Source organism: Pholis gunnellus (genome assembly GCF_910591455.1).
Source record: "Pholis gunnellus genome assembly, chromosome: 17".
In the NCBI taxonomy this organism is placed as follows: Eukaryota; Metazoa; Chordata; class Actinopteri; order Perciformes; family Pholidae; genus Pholis; species Pholis gunnellus.
The window spans coordinates 6,773,832-6,797,550 of record NC_136544.1 but is presented as its reverse complement, the minus strand read 5'-3'; the positions used below and the strand labels follow the sequence as shown (position 1 = coordinate 6,797,550).

The 23,719-nt window shown below is 41.8% G+C and overlaps 1 protein-coding gene across 1 annotated transcript; it reads right to left on the bottom strand.

Moving 5' to 3' along the window:
* Window positions 1–4,073: 4,073 nt before the first annotated feature.
* slc29a4a (solute carrier family 29 member 4a) lies at window positions 4,074–16,180 on the bottom strand (the record flags this gene model as incomplete). The annotated part of the gene is made up of 10 exons (XM_079177666.1): window positions 4,074–4,219; window positions 5,468–5,708; window positions 7,165–7,352; window positions 7,527–7,647; window positions 9,444–9,712; window positions 9,810–9,884; window positions 11,478–11,606; window positions 12,474–12,587; window positions 12,724–12,855; window positions 15,946–16,180. 10 exons carry the CDS (start codon window positions 16,178–16,180, stop codon window positions 4,074–4,076), a joined length of 1,650 nt encoding a protein of 549 aa, XP_079033792.1.
* Window positions 16,181–23,719: the final 7,539 nt, after the last annotated feature.

The following is a 23,719-nucleotide window of genomic DNA, read 5'->3' as shown; positions in this document are numbered from 1 at the left end:
TATGACATAAAAAAAAAAAATCAGTTCACATGATTGGGGAATTTTGCACCTACTCTGATAAATTAGCAAGTTCTTGAAGATAGTGGTCACATTTTTGATTAAGCAATGAGTAGAATTTGTTACGGATAAATAGCGTCAGGAATCGACAGATAACCGTCCTCCTACTCCTGAAACAAGGCAGGTCTGTTCATGAATCATTCTGTTAACATGCTCATATTTAGCAAAAGTCTAAATTAGACACTGCACAAATAAGGCTGAATTTTAATAGTTTAATAGTGATCCAGACTAAGCACTATTAAACTATTCTGTTTCACAAATATCATCTGCAAAATATCTTATGTTACAGTAGATATATATATATACAACATAATGTCTGTATTTACACCACCCTGGTGTTTCACAGTGTGCAGTCACATGTTCAGCATGACGTGGTTTCTAAATAAATTCTTCGCCGTCAGTTGGGAGGAAAATGACAAATATAATACAATAGGAAGTCACATTACAGCTGACAGATATTAGACCTTGAGGATGAGGTCAAATGCAGGATTAAAAGGTTTTTTTGTGTTTGTTTGCAGCTGGAGATTGAATGTCGTCCCCAGAAGTGGAGTAACCTTCATCCCATCATGAGTATCTTTACCTTTCTGCTAGTTTACTCTAAATGCTATCCACATATTCTGTCTGCCTCTTCCTTTCATATCCACACTTCTTTCTTGTCACAGTGACTTTGTCTCCCTGTGGTCGGCTGAACCTAACCCTTATTCTACTGTTAAACTAAGTCAGTCTGGACAAAAGTGTCAGCAAATGTCAAAAATATGTTAGATATTAATTAAAACAATCATCATATGCATACAGGTACATACCTAATTTGACCTCTGCATTTAAGTATTTAGGAGCAGTGGGCTCTGAGAGCTACTTGGGGTTCAGTGTCTCCTCAAAGATATTTCAACACGCGGACAGTAAGAGCCACAGCCTACGCCATATGTTCTGAAATGACAGATAATAAAAAAACTGAGTGAGCATACAGTCTTTCTTAGAGTAGTTAATTATTAAGATTCTGAAGTGTCAGATCAAAGTGTCATTAATTTCACTGGCAGATCACCATGTTGCTGATTTAAGAGAAAAAACTTGAACTTGTTTTATAAGATAACTTACTTAGAATATCTTACTAATTTACTAATTTTAGATTAAAAAAAATGTCATTAAGCAAAAGCCAATAAAATAATCGTCCATTTATTAATCTTGAAGGAATGGTTTGTCATTTCGGGACACATACGCTTATTCGCTTTCTTACAGAGAGTGATACCACTCTCATATCGGTACAAGCTGGAGCCAGTATAGCCGGTTAGCTTAGCTTAGCGTAAAGAGTGTAAACATGGGGGAAACAGGTAGCCTGGCTCTGTTCAAAGGTAACAAAATCTACTTAATTATCTAACTCATAGGCACTAATCGCCAAAGAGTAAAAACGACAATTTGCCGTTTTACTTTCTTATGCCCTGTGTTATGTGCTGAAGGCAACAAGAGTAAAATGTTGAATTGTCATTTTCTACAACATGTCGGTGGATTTTGTTACCTTTGGATGGTGCCAGGCTTTTTTTTTTGCAGTGTCTTAATGATAAACCAAGCTAACAGGCTGCTGGCTGTAGTACAGTAGAGAGTGGTATCAATCGTCTCATCTAACTCCTCAAAAAAAGTGAATAAGTCTGTTTCCTAAAATGTCAAACTTTTCCTTTAAATTAGCTCAAAGGGTTGAAAGAAATATGGGTTTAACATGCAACATGCAACTCTTTGAAACGTGGGATCGCCCTTCTCTGGAATGTCCCCAAGGTTTCTGCCAGAGAGAGACAGAGAAGGAAAGAGACTTTTCATGTCCTTTAACGACACATCTGACCAAAAATAACTAAAAACACCTTCAAACCGAACAGCTCTGTGAGGAGAGAGGCCTCGGGCAATGTGACACCGTCAGCACAGCGGGACATACATACAGTAATGAGGTTAGCTCCCAAATGGCACCCTACCATTCTTCAAACAGTTCTGACATTAGGCTCCATTTAAGCCGTCACCTACATAATGTAGTGCGCTTCATGACTTTCGACACTGAGGTTTTCTTCATAATGTATAAAGTCTGAACTCTGCAGAGATCCTCTTATCATGAAATATGAATCAAATCCACCAGGATACGCAGGGGAAGAAGCTGGGGGGCTGAACAAATAAAGGAAACGGGTGTTCTCCAGATCGGCTCTACTAATTAAAGCATCAAAAGATATGAATCTGATCTTTTCTAGCAGCTTTTGTATGAAAAAATAAGAGCTCTTAAACGGAATGAGTGCATTTCATTCTATATATTTACAACTTTCATCCTGTTAAACTGTTCACAGAATTACATTCTCTCTTTTCTCAAGTCCTAACACTGATCAGAAACAGGCAGACTTTTTGGCACATATATGTTTTCCCCAAAATATCCCACATCATTACATAGATGTTACACACAGACACCGTTCATATGGACAGAGAGGGGACACAAACCATTTTTTCAAAACCACAACTGCAAGACACAGCTATCATCATGCTACCTCACCTGGTACATTTATACCAACATTTTGTTCTCTTTCCGTCCATCAGAGGGTACGAGAAGTGATGTGGAACCCAAATGAAACAGACGGAAACTCTTTTTCTTTTAGCATTATTGTAAATAAACAGAACAGAGAACAGCAGCTGCTAATGCACATAATCATAATAACTCCATATAGTGTTTACATTATTCTTTTTTTTTTCAGATATACTTTATAAGGCCGATAAGAATAATGTTCTTCATCATTGAAAATAAACACAACTGACACTTCTGTAATTCAGATTCTATAAACCAGCTGAGTGGAGACAAACCAGACGGACTGGGATGATCTCAGTGCATTGTTGGTGGGGGAAGTCAATTGAGATAAAGTCCAGTTGATGCGTCTACTGTTGACAAAAAGGATTTTTATAATTGAAATAACTTCACAACTCAGAGAAAATCAAGTTTTGACAGTATCGTGTAGGTCATTAATTAGAAAACTGTAATTCCTTATAAGGCACAGTAAAATAAAAAACAAACTTTTTTACAAGTTCTATTTCTGTGTTGCAATGTCAACAGTTATCACTTCTTCTGCGCTAAATACTGTACATGTGAAAAATATCATTTTGGAGAATTGTATATCAAATCTTTGCTCTTCCTATAAATGATTAGAATATTCTTGATGACTCTTGAACTCAAGTGTATTTAAACATATCCAATCAGATGTGATAATTCCACATATTCCATTATACTCACAAATATGTCACACTACAGGAGCTTCTGTTTCACTGTGAATTAAATTGGGCCTATAAGCTGCTCTTGTTGTAGTTTTTAAATGGTGCAGTCAGAGGTTGTCAGGGATTATAATACAGCTGAACCAACTGGTCCAGAAAAATCCTCAGTGGCATCATCCCTCTACTCTGAATATCAACAATGTGAAATGTGTCCTATGTGACCTGTGACACATGGTCTCCTCGAAAACTGTGAACCCTTCGTCCCCTGCAGCGAACAACCACTTGACTTTACACGGTACAAATGTCAGCCAGTCTGTTAGCACACACATGCAGACGATAACTTCACTGTGAGACACTCTGGGGGCTTCTGTTGACAGATGTCCAGCTCCTGTTCTTCACCTCCCGGGAAAAGTTCATCACAGCAGAGACAGCCGTGACATTTGATGGTCAGTGGACCATCAGGCTGGAGAATGACAAAGTGGAGAAATGGGCTACGTTTTTTACAGTTTAACATAATTTCCTCCATTTTTTTGTATCTTATTCCACTTTCTTTATCCAGTGAGCCACATTGAAGCATGATCTGGACAAAGGAGAATACATCTCTCAGAGTATGAACATGAACCTTTACAGAGTTCTTTACAGATGTCTTTTCGTCCTCCGCAGCTGGACTCGTGTCCACCAGTCTACGCTGCTCCTCCTGGCCAGGATCTTGTGTTTGTAAATGGCTGCGGGTGTGTGTGTGCATGTATGTGTGTTTACATCCGTGAGTGTGTTTTATTGTGTGCGGACATTCAGTACCCAGTAGCGTTGACGTGTGTGTGCATGTTGAGTGCGTTGACGTGTGTTCCTGGTCGTGGGGCAGCGAAGCTGTAAGCTGCGTAGGCCACGGCGGAGCCCACCATCAGGCCGGTCATATAGGAGACCGTCATGGTGTTCCCTGGAGGGACACAGAGAGAGGGAAGCTTTGTTTATTACCGCCCTTGGCACCGTAGCGTAAGCCTCCGCAGATGGAGCACGAGCTACTGTATGAGGATGCACAAGAGTGTTTATGCTGAACTTGCTGTTCGTTGCATTATTCTCTGAAACGCCAGAGGGTGTCCAAACAAAATGTACTATTAAGAAGCAAGAAGTCAACAGCGGCTACCGGCAAAATGCCATAAACCAACCTCCACAATACTAAGGAGGAATTGTAAATGTATATCGCATATTCATGGCCTACTGTATTTCCTTTATACAAGCCCTGTAAAGAAGTCAAGTTATCGACATATAAGCCAGTAATCAAGACTAAAAGTCTACAGCCACGTTAGCAGCTCTGCTTTTTAACCAAATGCTAATGTACTGACAACAACATGCTGATGTTTAGCAGGTATAATGTGCATTATCTTAGTTTAGCGTGTTAGCATGCTACTTCAGTGCATACTAAACTAATGGTTGTTAATTAGAAACTTGACATTTTGGAAAATACGCTAATTTGCTTTCTATTTGAGGGTTATACGAGATGATTGATATCACTCTCTGTATGCTAAATAATAAGCTGCAGCCAGCAGCCAATTAGCTTAGCTTAGCATAAAGTAACAATCTACCTACTAGCACTTTAGCACAGTTCACTAATGAATACATTATATCTTGTTTCTTTAATCTGTACAAAACTGAAGTGTGTGCTAACTGTGTGTTGTGGTTTTAAAGGGAGGTTTTATGCGAGACTACTTGTTATTTTCTCCATGAAGAGACTATTTCTCAGCCAAGAAATAGAAAAACCACAACTTGTCGTTTTTACACTATTGAACAGACTAAAGCAACAAGATGTATTGTGTTGATTAGAGAGCTTTAGAGGTTCTGGTCGGCTTTCCTCCTGTACGGACAATAGCTTTGTACAATAGCTTTGTTTGTCCGCCCAACAGTCCAAAACACAAAGATACTCAGTTTGCAGAGGGAAGCAGCAAAGAGTCACATTTGAAAAGCTGGAACCTCTGAAAGCTATTTTTGTTTGATAAATTACTTGAATGACTACTTTTCTGTCGATCAACTAATCCATTTAGAGTTGTTTTAGAGATGTTTTATTTTTGGAGCTGTTTCTCTCTGACATTAGACTGAAAGAAGAATAAAAATCAACATCACAGTGCCAACCTTTACAAACTACGCATCTTTACACACAATTATTTACCCATTAAGGAGTTTAACTCACCTGCCAACTCCCTCTGTTCGGGCGGCACTTTGCCCGCAGCCTGGATCATCGGCACAGACCCGAAGTAGCCGTTGGTGACTCCCATGAGGAGGGAGAAGAGACAGGGCCAGGCGGGGTGGGACAGGGTGGGCGCGTTGGCCGGGTACACGCACATGACAAACAGAGGGATGAAGACCACCCTCAGGCAGGAGAAGAAGAGCAGGCGGCCTCCGGACCAGTCGTACGGCAGCGCCGCAAGGATCTGAGGACAGAGCAGGGAAATGTTTCACTGATGCTGGGGGTCAAAGTCTGCTTTATTGAACTTAAAGTTAAAAATGATAGGTGACTATTAGTCCCTGTTCTGTAGAAGCTCTCTTAGCCATTGGTTGACTAGCTGCTTATTGCACTTTCAAGAGAGCACAATAAGTAACTCCGTTTTTTCTACTCTATTCTTTCTCTCTTTCTTATCATGAGTTTTATCTTTTTACCTCTAAGCTTCCTTAATTTTCCTCTCCCACTTTCGATATAATTTATCTTCGCCCGCCTTATCTTTTACTCCCCAATTTCAACAAAATGCTAAATTTGCTGCGAAGACCAAGTCAAAGCGTACAATCAGAACAACTTTCACTTTCAAAGTTAAAATGATGACTTAAGGACATCAGATAAGGTTTCATTTCTGAATATTTGAATAAAGCCTTTGAGCTAAGTGCAATTATCCCAAAATAAACCAGACTTTTTCCCATTCTTTCTCTCAGGTTTAATAAATGGAGCGACTCCTTTTCACAAGGTCAATTCCAGTGTAGCAGTGTGCCTCTGTCTCTTTCCTGCTACTGTTGTGCAGAGAAGCCTGATGGAAGCCTACAATTAAATCCCAGAATCTCAAGAGGTGTGAAATCATAGGGATCGTCAAGAGCTATGTGAATTTTAGAACATAAATGATGAGGTTACAGAAATAAATTATGAATGCTGGTATCGCAGTCAATCAAGTGTATTTTTGGACAAGGGCATATTTCTCCCTGGGGATTATTTATACTTGATATTTTACAGTTTGATTCATTAACTGCAAAGACACAGTGTCCTCTTACTGAAAGTCTTTGCTCATTAAACTCTGTTTATGAGAAGGCCACCTGATGTCATCAATATTTCATCCTCATTAATCACATCAAGTATGGTGTCTTTGTATTGATTATTTAATGTGTCTATTTCCATATGATCCATTGTTATTTAGTAGATATCGATTATAGCTGCTCTTTGAAAAATAAATTAAATTAATAATAAAACTGAACCCAACACATGATGTTCTACAGTTATTAGCTGTCAAATAAAAATCTCTCTAACTTTCTCTTACAGCTGACTTGTCAAACACTCAGATAAATAAAAACACCCTCTAAACTTTCATTAAAAATAGCTTTTTTTCCCAATTTTAATATTTTATGTAGCTATAGTTAAAATGTGATTGGAATGAAACAGAATTAATCCATAAAGTCTTTTTTGAAAGGCGCTGCACACCGACAAAGGTGTTTTCAGTTGTTCCGGCTGATTAAAGCTCTGGTGAGGTTGACGTTTGGGGAAACTACTAATTATTTTATGTCACCAGTCACAATTAAAAAAGTAAGTGATATTTTCTAGAAAGATAACATTTCAGAATGAAAATGGCCTTGACATCGTGTGAGATATGTGTGTGACATAATATTTAAATGTTTTCTCTGATGCATCACCTTGCCAACAAAGTCCGACATGTTGAAGGTGGCCATGATGAGGATGGGCAGCCACTCTCCTAAGGTGTCGTTTCGTATTTCTGACTCCAGCCCGGGAAACAGACACAATGTGATGCTGTAGGTCACCGCTATAGACAGCATGTAGGCCCAGATCACACGGGACACCACGTAGCGATGCAAGATCATGTCTGCATAGAGGAGACACACAGACACACAGGGTGATATTTAAAAGCTCTCACTTGAACAGTTTAATCCTCTACGAATATTCTCCTCTTCCCATGAATGCATTTAAATTTCAAGTCCATCTATTGGAGCCAGAGGGTAATTGAGCAGCGAGTACACGGGATTAAAAGAGAGCGTACCGCGGACACCAGGCCAGCTCCTCCTTATCTTGGCCTTCGGGGCATCGAATCGCACATAAGTCCCACCCTCAAAGTCCTCAATGACTTCCTCTGAAGGCGTCGGTGCTGTCCCACCATTTCCCTGAAGAGAGACACACACAGACCGTTTATTCAATTCAACTCCAAACTGAAACAGAAAACATATGACCCCTTTAATGATCAATTATCAAATTACTCGGCAAATGTCCTCAAAGTCGAGGCGTCAACAGTTCATTAAGAAAACACTAGAGGTAGCCATCACACCGTAAATAAACATATTCTTTTGCAGTGGTTTAGTTGACTTAATATTAAGGTTTTCTTTCATTAAGACTGGTCTCCTGGCTGCATGACATCAGCTTTTTATGGCAGCGAGTATTAGAGATGATCACTGTGAGTGGCTGCAGGTTGACGTAATGATAATGGAGAAACTACAGATTGGACTGCAAATAAGCCCCAGACACACACACACACACACACACACACACACACAAAACACATATTTCCTCTTTATCCAAACATGTAAGCACATCCTTCTAGTCATGCTTTTTAATAAACACACATGTTTTCATATGCACATCACACAGGCCCGTGCGCGCACACACACACACACACACACACACACACACACACACACACACACACACACAGATCCATTAGTTGATTGGAGGGACTTGTGGGCCAGAAGGCACCACTCTTCTTGATTATACCTTAGCATAGAGCGCTCAGTATCCCCAGGCAACCAGAACAAAGAGCTGCTGCCTGAATCAGCCCCCAGATGCAGAAAATAACACACACACACACACACACACACACACACACACCTACACACACACACACACACACACACACACGCACACAGGGGTGCGTCCCTCACACACTGGTATTGCGCATAATGGAGGAAAAACACGCACACATGAAAAGATGACAGCCTGAGGTGATGTGTCTTCCTTTGAAGGCTCTGAACACACACACACACACGCACACACACACACACACGCACACACACACACACGCACACACACACACGCACACAGTGTGATGAGGAATATCAGCTCCATGTCTTCAGGGTACAAAGTGCTGCTTCAAGCATGAATACTAAGTGGATGTACCTACCTCTTCTTTCATTTTTCACTCATATTTTGTCTTTTTCTCAGTTGTGTTTCCCCCCGAGTGTCTCATCTCTTTGCCTCAACAGTTTTCTCCTCCAACCTTTTTCCTCTCAGTGTCGTGACTCTCCTTTTCTTTCTGTTCGCAAGAGGCCTCAGCCTCTCCCTTTCGCTCTAAAATTGCATCTTTCCTCATCTTTTTTTCCGCATCACCACTTTCTATCCCTTTCTCTTTCTCTCTCAATATTTCTCTCTCTGAGTGGCAGCCGAAGAGCAGCCCAGCACAGCTTAAATAAATGATACTGCATTTTAAAACCCACACAGCCCTCCATCCCTGTGTGCACGCTCCCAATGAAGAAGCGACACACACACACTCCTCACAGAAATCGACGAGGACATGGGACCACAGTTTAGAGGCCTAACGTCTTGCTGTTGCAACATTTACGAAGCATTAAATGAATGAATCGTGTAGACTAAACTTTAATAAGAAAATGTCATCTAATGTTAAGCTGTTTCACTAAATAACACAAATGTGAGCCTCGTGGTGGTGCTAGAGGAGAAGTCACCAGAGTCAGTTGGAGGAATGGTGAATGTCTCGGCACTATTTCACGGCTCTATTAAATGAGAGATAAGCTGACAGACCAGTGGACCAACACAATGCTACTAACATGATACATTCACAGCATGCATACACACACACACACACACACACACACACACACACACACACACACACACACACACACACACACACACACACACGGTAGAGCCGATAATCTGTCCACAAACTTACAAATCTTACTTCCTCTGCGGTGACATCGTGGTGAACTCGGTACCCTGTCCCGTTGTCGTGTGGGTCGTGTCCCTTGACCGGACCTTTGCCTTGGGCGTGGTTGGTGTAGTAGCGGACAAACTGAGAGCGGCGGACCAGCAGGTGAAGCAGGAAGCAGAGCATCTCCATGCTGATGGAGACGAGGAAGAAGATGAGCGTGTTCCTCCTCTCGTCGGGGATCAGCAGCTTGGTGAAGATGCGCGACAGGGAGATGATCACACCTGCTGTACCTGGAAGGAACAAGGGGAGAAGTAGCCAAAGGAAAGAAAAAGGAATGGGGGCGAGGGAGCTGATAGCAGGGATATGGATGTGCGTGAGTGTACTTACTCTCTCCAGTCATCACCCCCTGTGTGTACCTCTTGGGCAGCATCCCCATGTAACCATAGAAACTAGACTGCTGCACTGGGGAGGGATGAGGAAGTGTTTATCAGTGCAAACAGTCAACATTGAAACAACGCAATTCATTTAGAGACACAACTTCCTGAACGTTTACCCACCACTCGAGGGAGAAGCCACTCTGACCTCCGCACCTCCGCTAATTAAAGTCTTTCTACTGTTGGCTGAAAGGCTCTGTGATCACACTTACAGCCGCTCAAAGGAAACGGGCTCCGTGCATCAGGGTCCTTAGCAGCAGCTGAGAACTGAAACCTCTACTGCCGCTTGTTCATTTGACAGCTCTGAGTGAGCACCACCGTTTTTTATTACTCTCTACATGAAAAACAGGAGGTGGACTTTAGAATATCATGAACACTTGAACTTTAGCTATTAAAAAAAGACTTAAGTCTTAACATTCTCTAAACTGTTTCATGGGACAACACAACTGCATTGTTTGTCTGCAAAAGGCAACTCACCCAGAACAATACATTCATGCTTCAAGACCTAGTTCAAATGAAAAGTCATCGTGATCATAATGTTGAGAAGTTTTTTTCACTATGGCAGTCAACCCATACCTTATATATGAGTCTCTGTTTAGTTCTACTCTTTGTTGACACTGACTGCTGACTGTACTGAACAAGACGTTTTGTTGAGCTGAATGCTGTCGTGTGTCGCTCTGAGCTTTTTAGAATCACATTTCAACATCAGGTCAACGTTTACAAGGAAAAGTCTTTACTGTAGAACACAGGAAAATGACTTTTTTATGACATTAAACATTTTTATGTATACAGTGTAGCAATGTGTTACATGAACTGTAAACAACAAAATGCAACTTCTTTATGTGAAGTCACATACAGTGAACAGAAAATGAGCCACAAAATGACATCGCCAAAAGAAAACGATGACAAAACATGCGGTAGTTCACAAACTGTATCTCCACACAGTGTGTAGCACCATGTCATAGATATTTATGGGATATACACGTACGACTAACAGAATCATCTCATCAGATTTGATCAGCAAGCCATGTGCAAGTGGTTATTATGACAATTGTAGACAATTGTACTTACTCTTTTGAAGTGTCAAAACACGTGCAATTTGCTTGGACGAATGAGAGATTTAAATCTGTTGTGAAGAACCGTCCACCTGACAAATTTAAGTCCAATATTCACTCTCCTTTTACCTCAGGTTTGTCTCAACTCAACTCCTGGGGGAAATATGTGGATCTTTCGCTGCTAAATGCTCCACTATGTTCACCAGCTGGTCGCTAACTTTGTCTGTCAGCTGTTTGTTTGGTGCTGGGCCGGTAGAGCACAGTTTCTACAGCTTGTTAGCTGAGAGACAGTTGCCTGCTGTGGCCGAAAAAACAAGTTGAGATGCAAGAGTCAAAGAAAGCAGTAAAGCTGCATCCTGGAAAACTCAAATAATGAGCTGAGAGTTGCTAAAATGTGGATCTTTGAGGAACAGCAGAGTCATAACTCCCTGTTGTTGTTGTTTTTCATTACACATCTGACCCATTGTCGATATGAAATATTGACTGCAGCATTAAGGAATGCCCTGTACTGCATATATACCGTATATCTATTGTATGGAGAGATGGACAGACAGACAGATAGATACCTGTACATCCAAAGGCCACCACTCCCACTGACACGAGGTTGACGATGTAAGCCTGCCTGGTGGTGAACTTGGCCAGCCACACATCAAACACACTGACAAAGACCAGCGGCCCCAGAGCAAATATGTATCCTGCAAAGAAAGAGAAAGACAGACAGACAGACAAGTGAAGAGACGCCACTGAACCAGGTCACGTTGCGAAGGCATGACTGAACACATACGTGACAGGGCCGACGTGAGAGCAGTATCGCTTCCATCTGAGGTCCGATCCCGAGTTTGTAAACTCCAGAGACAAGCTCTCCAGCCGACAACACACTTCAAAAGACATTTCCTCAAGGATGAGAGCAGAGCTATTTAAAGCTGCAGAGGGTACGGTGGTGAAACCTCGCAACGTATGTGTAATGATTTCAAAATTATCCTAGGGGGGACATAAATTTTTTACGATTTTTTATTTTCATATGGAAAAGGCTGAATAGCTTTAATATTTGCAAAGATGTATACTAGTATTAAAAAACTGCTTTTTAATGAATAATTTGGAGCCAAAGTTAAATCTCGGCTTCGTCTTCGACAAACTTGATGCAAAGTCTGCCTCAACGTGCATACTGGTATCTGAATAGTCTACTTAAATAGCACAGCGAGTTCGCTTTACTGCTTTGAAAGCTGACAGCAAAACTGAAGATGATGCAAGATTTTAAAGAAGCTAAAAGCAAAACAAAAAAATACCCACACTCTTGAAAGATGGCCCCTTGTGAGTTCACAGTCTTGGGCAAAGTTTGTTTGAAACATTTTATCAACAAAACCCACGGGACAATTGTGGCGGAGTGTATTTTTCTCTTTCTCTTTATACTGTCTTCTCCATTTTCACTCTGCGTATTCTGTTCTGTTAAGCCTGGAGGGTGCCAGAGGGTCATTAATAAAAGAGCAACAGCAGAAGTTCCCATAATGAGAAATGTTTCACAATTGAAGCTCCGTCTGTGAGCGGGTTGCTGCTGGACTTACCCACAGTGATTCTGGTGTGCAAGCTGAGTCTCTCCACCAGCACGTTGTTGAGGATGACGGCCAGCAGAGCCACCAGGATGTACGTCAGACTCATGTCGAACACTATGGACGTCCCTGAAACACACACAAACACATGACTCGTTGGATTTGAATGTGTACTCTGTGTGCACGTGTGTGAAGAATTCATGCATTCTCTGAAAAGCTGCCGTTATCTGAGAACATTCACGGGTTTCTTCGTGCACATTTATACCTTCAAACTTGTGGTGCAGGTAGTCCACATCAGTGATGAAACTGTTGTAGGGAAGCAGGAAACCCACGCCAGCCAATAGCATTGCAAAGTAGATGCCATGGTAACGGTCGTCAGGGATCGGCTCCTCAAAGTCTGAGGCGGAAGAAAGGAGTCAAGGGTTAGAGAACCACAAGAGTATGAAATCACACTCAAACAGTGGGGATAAGAATGACTTCAAAACTTCTGAATTAGGTCTGGAGCCCACGCACTCGATCTTCATTAAAGCTAATCAGGATGAATGAAGCTGTAGCAGCAGCGGTAACGCCTCCGCTCCCATGACGGAGCAGCTAATGCAGCGGAGGACCTCGTTCCCGTTGCGTCAGGGATTGATCAGAGGAACTGCTGATCGTAGACTAGCTGAGTAGTTTCAGCTAAAAACTGGATTTTGTGTTTTGCTGCTGATTCTGTTTCATGGTTAAAGTGTGATGTGCAGGTTCTTTATACCACTGTTCATAATCCTTTCCTAATCCTGTGAGCCTACTGTTAACTGCTCCAAGACATTTTTGAGCATTTTTATTTTGTAGCCGAATAAAGGAAAGAAAAACTGATGTATTTCACTTCTTAATGTTTAATGGAATTTGTTATTATGGTACCTGGGACTGATCAATTATTTTCCTATTCCTCTGATGATGACTTGATTACTCATTATTCATTACTTGATTCCTCAGTAATGAATGTTATTTTCTTGTAAACAAATGCCTATTTCAATTATCGCACATACACAAATCATAACATACAGTTTTCCATTTCTGCTGTTCTGACGGGTTTGTTGTTTCTGGGTAAAAAAACAACAACCTGGCATTAACTGTGTAGTGAGCAGTGGACATCACCATGGCTGCACTGACAGAAGAAAAGATCACCGGCTGCAGAAACTCAAACCTCATTAACAGAAAATCCAATAAAGAAAACTACAGCACCGCCCTCACTGTGTAACTGACATTTCACAAAGTACAAACCTTTCTGACATATTCTGGGACTGTGTGAAGATGATTTGGGTGGTGACGGAGGTGGACTTTGTAGAAAAGCAGGACAATCTCTGTGGTTATCAATGTTGTTTTGAACCCTCCTCTTGACACACACACACAGCAAAGACACAACCTGTTTAATTGTGCACCCAATTTAAACCCTAATATCTTCATGGAACATCTAAATTGGGCCACCGGCACACTTACACATTAATAAAAACCCTGATACAGAGAAAGAACTGCTGTCCTCGGCATACGGCAAAGTCCATCGTTATGAAACATGACTGCTGGAATAAAATGGCAATTTAGGCTGGAAAGAAGAAGACCCTCTCCTGCTCTCCCCAAAAATGCCAGAAAGCTCTAACTTTAGCCAAAAGAAAAATGCCCCCCCCCCCCCTTTCTGACCCCCTCTAACCCTCTTATACTTTTCCTGAAGTATTTCAGTAGAACTACAGAGAGTAGAGTAGGTGGTGAACTTTAATGATTAATTCAGTCTTTGAGTCTGTCTTTCAAAACCTTTGTTTCTCTGTCTGTCTTCTTTAAGGGCAGCGACAGACTGCATACTTACATTTTGTTAGCTGTACACTGAGATATTGAGACTGACAGAGGCAAAGGATGAAGAGAGAAGAGGGAGAGCTGTCTGAAAATCTAGGTCCCTCGCTGTAGGCCGTGTCCTTGGTCACTTGTGATCTGATTAACGTGCCCTTTGTGCAACCTGAGTAACCAGGCAACACAGCAATGTTCTCTGAACAGGCCTGCATCCTGTTTGGTTTTTACACATTTCCTCTCTCTGTCACTGTTTTTATTCCCTCAGCCTCCACCATCATCTGCAAACACAAGCACACACACATACACACACACACACACAATTCTACACAAACTCAAATAATACTCTTTTTTCGCCATTGCTGAGCCGACCACACACACCGGTAGGCGCTAATAAGAAGAAGCTAAATGCTAACACGGAAAACCGAAATAGCAGAAAACACGCCAATAACACACTGAATCCAAAGATATCTTCACTATTTATCTAAGTGAAACCACCACAGAGCTGTGAGCAAACAAGCACCAGAACACTACTGTTCTATCAACATCCTGTGACGGCATCCTGAACTGTTTCCTGAAGACATTGGGATCAATCTATTAGGGTAACTAACATGTGACCTATTTCAGTTTTGGCCAATAGGTTTGACCCATGGGGCGGATCAAGGTTTTCGATTATTTTATTGGCTTAAAATTCTGTCAAACAACTCGAAGATCGCATCATACACTCCTCACACTTTTCCGGTTCAAAGCTTATGTCACATGCGCAAATTGGCCAATCACAGGCTTTATTAAGGTTCAAATACATCACGTAAAACTCAAATTCTGACGAAAATGAGCCATATTTTACAGGTTTTTATATAGCCAAAGCTCTCAAAATGATGCCAAACTGCTGTATTAGATAGATTGAACACTATTAGTGATAAAAGAAGTGAAATATAGTATATAATATAATATAGTTATATAGTATGTAAAAGTCCAATAAAACAGCTATTTGGGCTACTTCCAAAATCAGAATTAACATTGGCTGACCTCAGCTGACCTTGATTTCTCAGGCATACTTCACTCTATCAAAGCCAATTTCTTTTTTAAAAGGACTGCTGACATGTTGTGATATGATTTGGGAGAGTTTAGGCCTGCCTGTGCATCATTTAAAATCAATAAAAGTGCTTTTTAGGCACACAAAAAAAACGAACCTGAAAATTCTCAATTTGAGCTGTGTGTAACATTCGTTTCAGCATTTACCAGTAACATATACAATGATATGTACACATATTAACAAAGCTCACATTTATTTGTGTTATTATACCATTTAAATTATTCAAATAGACCTTGTAGTTAGCGAGAAAAGCCCCTTTGCTTAAGGGTAGGACATTTTCGAGCACAGGGCTAAAAATAGGCCTAGGGTTCAAGAGGTTAAGAATATAATGTGAAAATGTGCTGGTGCTCCACTGAGCATATTGTGAGACAGAAAAGAACACACTTTGTTGTTCCTGGTATTTTGGAGTAGAAGACAGATATTCCTTGTTGCTTGTCTATTTATAAGACCAGTACACACACAAACAAACACACACACACACACACACACACACACACACACACACACACACACACACACACACACACACACACACACACAAACACACACACACACACAGAATGTAAACTCCCTCACCGGGCTCGGACAGCGCCAGCACTCCTCGCTCCGGGGCGTCTTTACTAATCTCCTCCTCCTCCAGCTGGTACGAGTCGAAGCTGTAGCTCTGCACCACTCCGCTCTCTCTGCCCTCCCTCCAGACCTCCCTCCCTCCATCCCTCCATCCAGCTCTTCCTCCATCCCTCCACACATCCCTCTCCTCGGGCATCTGGACCGGTGTGGGCCTACGGCGCTCCGCTCCCACCGAGCCCATCTCTGCGCTTCAAGTAGCCTATACACACACACACACACACACACACACACACACACACACACACCAAACTCTCCTCTCAGCACTACAAGCTACACTCTCTTGGGAGCGTGCATGTTAAACACAATCCTACACCCTGGAGGAGAGGCAGGAGAGCATAGAAGTAGAATAGCAGGAGACCTTCAGATGATGGAGGATCTGCAGCGGGAAACAGGAGACCGAAGTGGAAACAGAAGAAGAGGCAGAGATGAAAGAATACAATCATAAAAAAACATACTGTCAGTGCCTTGCTGAAAGTGACAAGAGTCAAGGTTATACACTCCAAAGAAAAGAAGTGTGCTGTGTGTGTGTGTGAATCTGTGAGAGGCATTTTAAATGAGAGAAACAGTGACAAAGGATGCATGACTGGATGACAGACAAGGTGGGCGAAAATGCAGCTCTGCATTCAACTAACAGGCACCGCAATATACATCATCACAATGTAGAGAAGAGACGAGACTGACACAAAATGAACCACATTAACCACACATTTTGATGATCAATTAAACAAAAGTACCAAAACTTCTACTGGTTCAAGCTTCTCAAATGTGAGGATTTGTTGTTTTTGTCTTTTGTCATAAATATTTTGGGGGTTTTGAATATAATTCGGGGAAAAAAAGCAACCTCAAGACATCAGTTTGGGCTTGGGGTAAATTGTGACAGGCCAGGTTATCTGTTTGACTAAGAGTTGTATAGCTTACAAGAATAACAAACCAGAACATAAACAACAAGGTAGTTTTTCATAAATCAGCCGACACAAAGCTTCTTATTCAACTAATGAATTCTGGGAAATTCAAAGAAAAGCAAGCAGTCAAAATCCAAAATACTTCTTACAAGTGTAAAGGACTGTTGATATGTATTACATTTATCAGCATGCAATAGAGCTGCAGCTGATTACTGTCATTATCAACCAATCTCAATTTGCTTTATTAATTGATTCATTGTTTGATCTATAAAACATCAGAAAATACTGCGAGATGCCCAATACAATTTCATAAAGCCCAAGTTGACAGCTTTACATTTCAACTATTCTATTTACATTGAATTAAAATAGATTAATCAAATATCAAGATGGTTTCTGATACATTTTCAGGATCAACTAATCGTTTAATTGTTTTTACAGATCGTTTAATTGACTTAACATCCAGCTCGATCATGCAACATCGTCACCTATTAAACATGACTGAAAGTGTAAAACCAACAAAAGCAGTTGAAACGTGGCTCAATAACCTGCTTCCACTCACTCGGGTCAACAGGGAGCCGCTGTTACAATCTGCATCAATGTAAATGGGTATTGACATTGTCCCTAACGCAAACACACACACACACACACACACACACACACACACACTAAAAAAAAGCATCTATGTGTACACCTGTGTGGTTACACAAACGCTGGAGGATATCCGCACAATTCAGCTCTGTCACCACACATCGACCCTGCGGCCTCGCTGCCAGCCTGCTCACCTCTGACAGCCTGCAGACACGTCTGGTCTACAAAAAGGGAAGCAGCTCAGCCACGGGCCTGCTTTGTTTTTTTTAGGGTGAGATCTTAATTTTAAAAACCCCAGCTGCAGGATCAGGTGGTGTAAGAAGGTTATCTTCTCTGTAATTTGGGTTCACCCTGGCCTCCAGTATGGATGCAGAGAAACAAGGAGACGCGTTATGAAACAGAAGCTGCGTCTCCTGGACATAAACACTGCAGGAGCTCATTGTGAAAAACTTGTGTATGTGTTTTTTTAATCTCACAATGATGCCAATTTGCGTCTACAGAGCCATCTGCAGTTTCCTTTCCAGACTTGAGGCGGCGCTCTCAGCCTATACCTCCTTTAAATGAAAAGGCTCCAGCCTGCGACCATAATTGAATTGCAGTATAATATCACGCTGCAGTTTCTATTGTTTACTTGAATAATGATGAAATGAGCATCACCAGTGAGCAAAACCACTTGATTTTACACCTAAATCAGACGATCAAGAAACCTAAATGGGAAAAAAAATCGTTGTGTTGAATGTATTAACTCCAAATCAATTAAGCTCACGTGTTTTCGCTTGTCAGCTATCATGCGCGTGAGAGAAATTAAAATCGGAGGCTAATTGATCGAAAGCTAAAACACGACGGCAGAGCAGGAGGACACACAGAGATGCTCTCTCAGTTATTCCGCTTCTTCTTTTCCACATCATCATTAAAACGATCACAATCAAGTATAACAGGGTTCAAATGTCGCTCTTATGTCCCTCCCTGGTTATCCGACTGCGACCACGGCGATTTCTGCCTCAAATGCAAAACAAAAACACACAAACAACAGGTCATTAATGGACCCTTTACCTCTGGTGTCTCCTCTCTCGCTCCCCTGTCTCGTGCCCGCTCCCCCCTCCGGCTTTTTACAGCAACAAGAGCGGAGTCCAAGCAGTGGGATCCTCGAGGTGGTCTCTGCCGGACGGACCTTGTCCCCCCCTCACTCAGCCCGTCTCCATCAGACAGAAGGGAAGCCCCCGGTGCCGTCCTGCCTGCAAGCGCTCCTAACGCACCATCCAGCAGCGGAGAAAAGGAAGCGTGAGTATGGATGAGGAGAGCGAAGGGGGGGGGAGAGGAGGAGGGGGTGAGGGAGGTAGGAGGAGGGGGATGTTGCCTCTGGCTGTTCATCTTTTGCAATCAGTCTTTTCAAACGATCTGTTGGAGTCGAGGAGGAAACCACCGAAATGCGTTTTTTTTTTGCATGCCGATTTAGACGTGCTTTAAATGATCAACAGAGTTTCTGTGCACATCATGGAAAGTAGCCTATTGAACTGCAGTAAAGAATACATTTCCAGGGAGGACAATTACTAAATGCTTACATTCTTTTTAATAATACAGGCTATTATAACGTATGATTAGCAGCAAAGTATAATTCACCCAATACACCAGAAATCATCTCTTTACAGTATATCTAAAGGCATATTCATAGCACTAAGTCAAGTAATACTACATGACAGAGGAGATCAAAAACAACATAAAGGAATAGAATAACATTGCATTACACCGAATTTCCAGGTGAGCGAATACAGTAAATCCCAGGAGGTCCTGTAATGTTATGAAGTTCTAATTGTTCATTCAAGATGTTTCTCTTTGTCTACTTTTTGTCTTTGTTGGCACAGTATGAGCGTGTGTTGCCAAAAGCACATAGATAAGAAAAACAGTGGATATTAAAGGGGAAAAAACAATAAAGGGAAAGTCACATTCTCTCACACACACACACACACACACACACACACACACACACACACTTTTGGCTCTGGAGCCTCCGTGTGACTGACAGTTTTATCAGTTTAGTTCAATATGCTAATGCTTTATTATTGGCAGGGGCTCCGTCACATTGCACACCCTCCCACTGGAGGAGCAGAGCCAGATGGGAATTAGCTAAATGGTATAGCTGTCTCTTTAGGTATGCAGTACAACAGACCCAGGATCTGTTGCTTGTGGGTTTGAATGCTGTTTTTTAGAGGCCCCGTCTTTAAATGCTGTCGGAAAAAAAAGACACAGTTAGATGTTTTGACTCCTCGAATGCCAAAATTCTGTACAACTACTTATTGGCTTAACATCACAGAGTGCATCGAAGATCAACTGCTCAAACGATGCAGTGCTTCATGTAAAAGGTTTATCCCATCAGTGTACCGAATCTCTTCTGTGGTGAATTATGGCATTTACAACTAATGTCATGCTGATCTTCAGGAGATTACGTACAAAGAGCATTCACTTTGATATTCTCGGTTTCTATTTCTGATTTCATCAAAATCCTGCCGCTGGCACATGTTGTACAAATTACATCAAGTGATGTCTATCGTGATGGGAGAAGACCCAGAAAGTCAATATAAACATAGAGCCAAAACACGTGAAGAAATATAAACGTGTTTATAATAAATATATTGTACAGAATGTAGCTCGTTAAAATACAACAGGAGTATGTTGCACACACAAAAAAAAGTATTATAGAGTAAAGCAAAAGACAAAGCTGTATTCTAACAAGTTGCCTTCCCGTACATTTTTAAAGCCATCACAGCTTTGAAAAGACAGCAGACGCTCTGCTGACTGGACTGGACCTGCCTGCTCCTTTGATGTCGATAGGATTGCTGTTTCCCAGCATCATCCTGACTGCATGCTTCATTGTTCTCACACCTTCATACTCTGATGATACAATACTGCAGCTTTTTCTCAAGGATTGACCGCAGATTGACAACAAAAAGGTTTACAGCAGGCTAGTTTTGGGAGGTTTACATCATCAACTTATGCTTTACTGTAGAAGCCGTACACATTAACCTGTTGAGGCTTAACAAATTGCTGTCTGCCTGTTTTTAGGGATGCCAGTGGCACGGCGCTTTGGTCCAGACTGAAATATCACAGCAACTATTGGATGGATCCATGTCCCCCTTTTCCGATCCCCTGACTTTTCATCTGGTGCCATCATCAGGTATAACCTGACCTGCTAGATGATTTGTTACACGTCTGAGAAGCCATCATTGGAAACATTTTGGAAAAAGGCAGGCACTTTAAAAAAAAAAAAAATACTTAGAAGGTGATTGGATGAAGCGGGAATTTAAACTCCTACAGCAGCAAGTGAGGAGAAGAGCGAAAACATTTTCTCCACCGAGAAAGTATTATTATTATTATTATTCTTTGCTCTCCTTTCAATGAAGAAATGCTCTCCAGTTCTGATACAACTGATGCCATTGCAGCATCTACGCTAGCCTCTTCAGGAGCCTCCATTGTTGTTTAGAATGAGCAGTCCTCTCTCTCACACCTGAGCCACGCCCATAGCTGCCAGCAGCTCCTCACAGGGCGCTGATTGGTCGGTGCTTACCGGACTCAAACACATTACTTGAGGCCTGACCGGATGGATTTTTGTGTGACATGTGATCCTGCGATTCTCTCGTGACATTGAGAGAATCCAGCTGCCTAAATGCTAACATGCTAAACTGATGGTGACACACGGTACAACACATACCTGCTCAGCATGTTAGCCTTGTCATTGTGAGCATGTTGATGACATAAGCATTTAACGCAACGAACCGCTATGTTAGCACGGCAGTCAATTTTTGTTAGGTTTTAAATGTGCAATAGTTAACTTTTTGATTTAAAGGCGTAGTTTTGCAAGTTGTGCTGGCTGGTAGTTAAGTTAGAGAGATAAATAAATGTACAAATATTTGAACGTTTACTCACCGACTGCACTTTCTGTAAAAAATAAATGAATATGGATGATTTAAATCTGCCATGTGAAGAATGTTTACATTCAGTGTCACTCACCAAAACACATTTTGTGTATCCTTTGTGTAACATTTGCAAAGCCTGCTATTTAGAAATATGTTGAATCCAGCATTGTTTTCATTTCATTGTTTAATCTTGCAGTCTTCTTCTTTTGTTTGCATCGCAGCATTGAAAACTCCACAGGGAGCCTTTAGATAGAGTGCTGCTGTGCTAACTGTGTGAACGATTAGAAACACTGAGCTTGGAATTGAAATACCAATACTCACTCAGTTGGTCAAAATCAGGCCTAAATATTCATCATAAGTAAATATTAACACAGAAATGATACTTTACTTCCCAGTTCATTTCAGTTCCACATTGCTATCCAAGGAAATAAAATCACGATTTACAGTAAAGGATACAAAACTGCAGCAATGAAAGCCAAAGAAACACTTAAAAAATGCCAACTGCATTTGAAACAGCGCCAATGAAACAACACTAATCTGTGATTTATCAAGCAAACTGTCCTTTATGAGACATACAAACATATCGTGTGGCACAGCGGGCGTTTTGACGCCGGTCCAGAAACACGTTCTTGAGATGAATTTAATCTGCGTAAAATCCTCTGGATCAAGAGGGCGTTGTTGTTTCTTGTTGTCTGCCTGCTTATCTCTTTAGCTGTCTGCCTCTCACTGTGCCTGTCTGTCTGTGTTTTAATTGAGTTGCTAAATTCCTGCCTGTCTCTCTGTCTGTACTGCCCTTCGAGCTCTCCATTTGGCTGCAAGCCTCTGCCTCTCTCTCTCTCTCTCTCTCTCTCTCTCTCTCTCTCTCTCTCTCTCTCTCTCTCTCTCTCTCTCTCTCTCTCTCTCTCTCTCTCTCTCTCTCTCTCTCTCTCTCTCGCTCTCTCTCTCTCTCTCTCTCTCTGCTCGGCTTGTGGGAATCCTTGCAGCTCTGGAATTATGCTAATACTAATTGTTTGTCGTGTTGTTTTAGCCCACAGCAATCTGTCCGGAAAGAATGAGTTACTCAACTTTTTGCGTGTGTGTGTGTGTGTGTCCCATAAACATTTTTCTGTGCAGATGTTTGTTATGAATGTGTGAAAAGGGTCAGACTAAGTTACGCCTCCGTCCATTACATGGAATAATTTTTCTGTCGTACCCACAGCCTGCAGCACTGTACTGACTGAAGTGTCTATGCATCTTTCAACCTTTTTATCAATGTACTGCTGCTGATTTTATACTGATTTACTACATGTATATATACAGTATATACTCTCTAACACTATCTCACAGTGACTGTCTGTGTGTGTGTGTGTGTGTGTGTGTCTATCCCTCCATCCGCTGATCTATCCCTCCTTCCAGCCTGTAAAGATGCTGAGCCTCAACAGTGTCTAAATTTAGCTGCCGGTTCAATCAATGACGGCAGAACCACAGCGCCATGACTCTGCATACTGATAGTACCGCCTGCCGCCACCTCCCCTCACCTCTGGAGAAGGAGATGAAGAAAGGCGGAGAGTGGCGGGGAAATAGGCAAATTTGAGAAATGACGACAAGAAAATGAGAGCAAAGCCACCAAAAAAAAAAAGACGACAAAAAAAATCAAAGACAGAGAGACAGCGGGGTCTTAATCCTATCTCACGGATAGAGGAAGACAGGAGGGAGTGAGTGAAATAGGCACCGGAAGGCAGAAGAGGAGGAGGTAATGATGTGCAAGGTGAAGAAGAAGAGGGATGAAAAAGGAAAGAGACAAGTGTAAAAGCAGAGAAAGAGGGATTGAGGGATGGTTGGACAGAGAGAGAGAAGGGGATATCAAGATGCAAGGATAATATGGATGAAGACAGAGAGACAGAAAGTAGACAGAGAAAGAGAAGAAAAGCTGCAGTGTCTGAGGAAAGAGAAGCAGAGAGAAATTAGTTCCTTAGAGATGGAGAGACTGAGGGAAGAGAGGGAGGGAGAAAGGAGAGGTGCCAGGAGACGGAAAAGAAAAGGAGAGTTCACACAACAGACTGCAGGGTTCTCTCTAACGAAAGAGCAGAGGGTACTCTGTCGGTGTGCGATGCAGCCGAGTGGATTTGGAGGGAAATGAAAGCGGAGAGGCGTATAGAGGAGGTGGGAAAAGGTACAGCGAAAGGAGAAAGAGTCAGCGAAAGAGAGCGAGAGAGAGTCCATCGACACTATTGAGACTCTACTCAGATGTGACAACGAGAGACTGAGCAGAGAGAAAAACAGATATAAAATCATTTGACATGCAGTGAAGCACTGTGGACCGGAGAGAGAGCTCAGAAT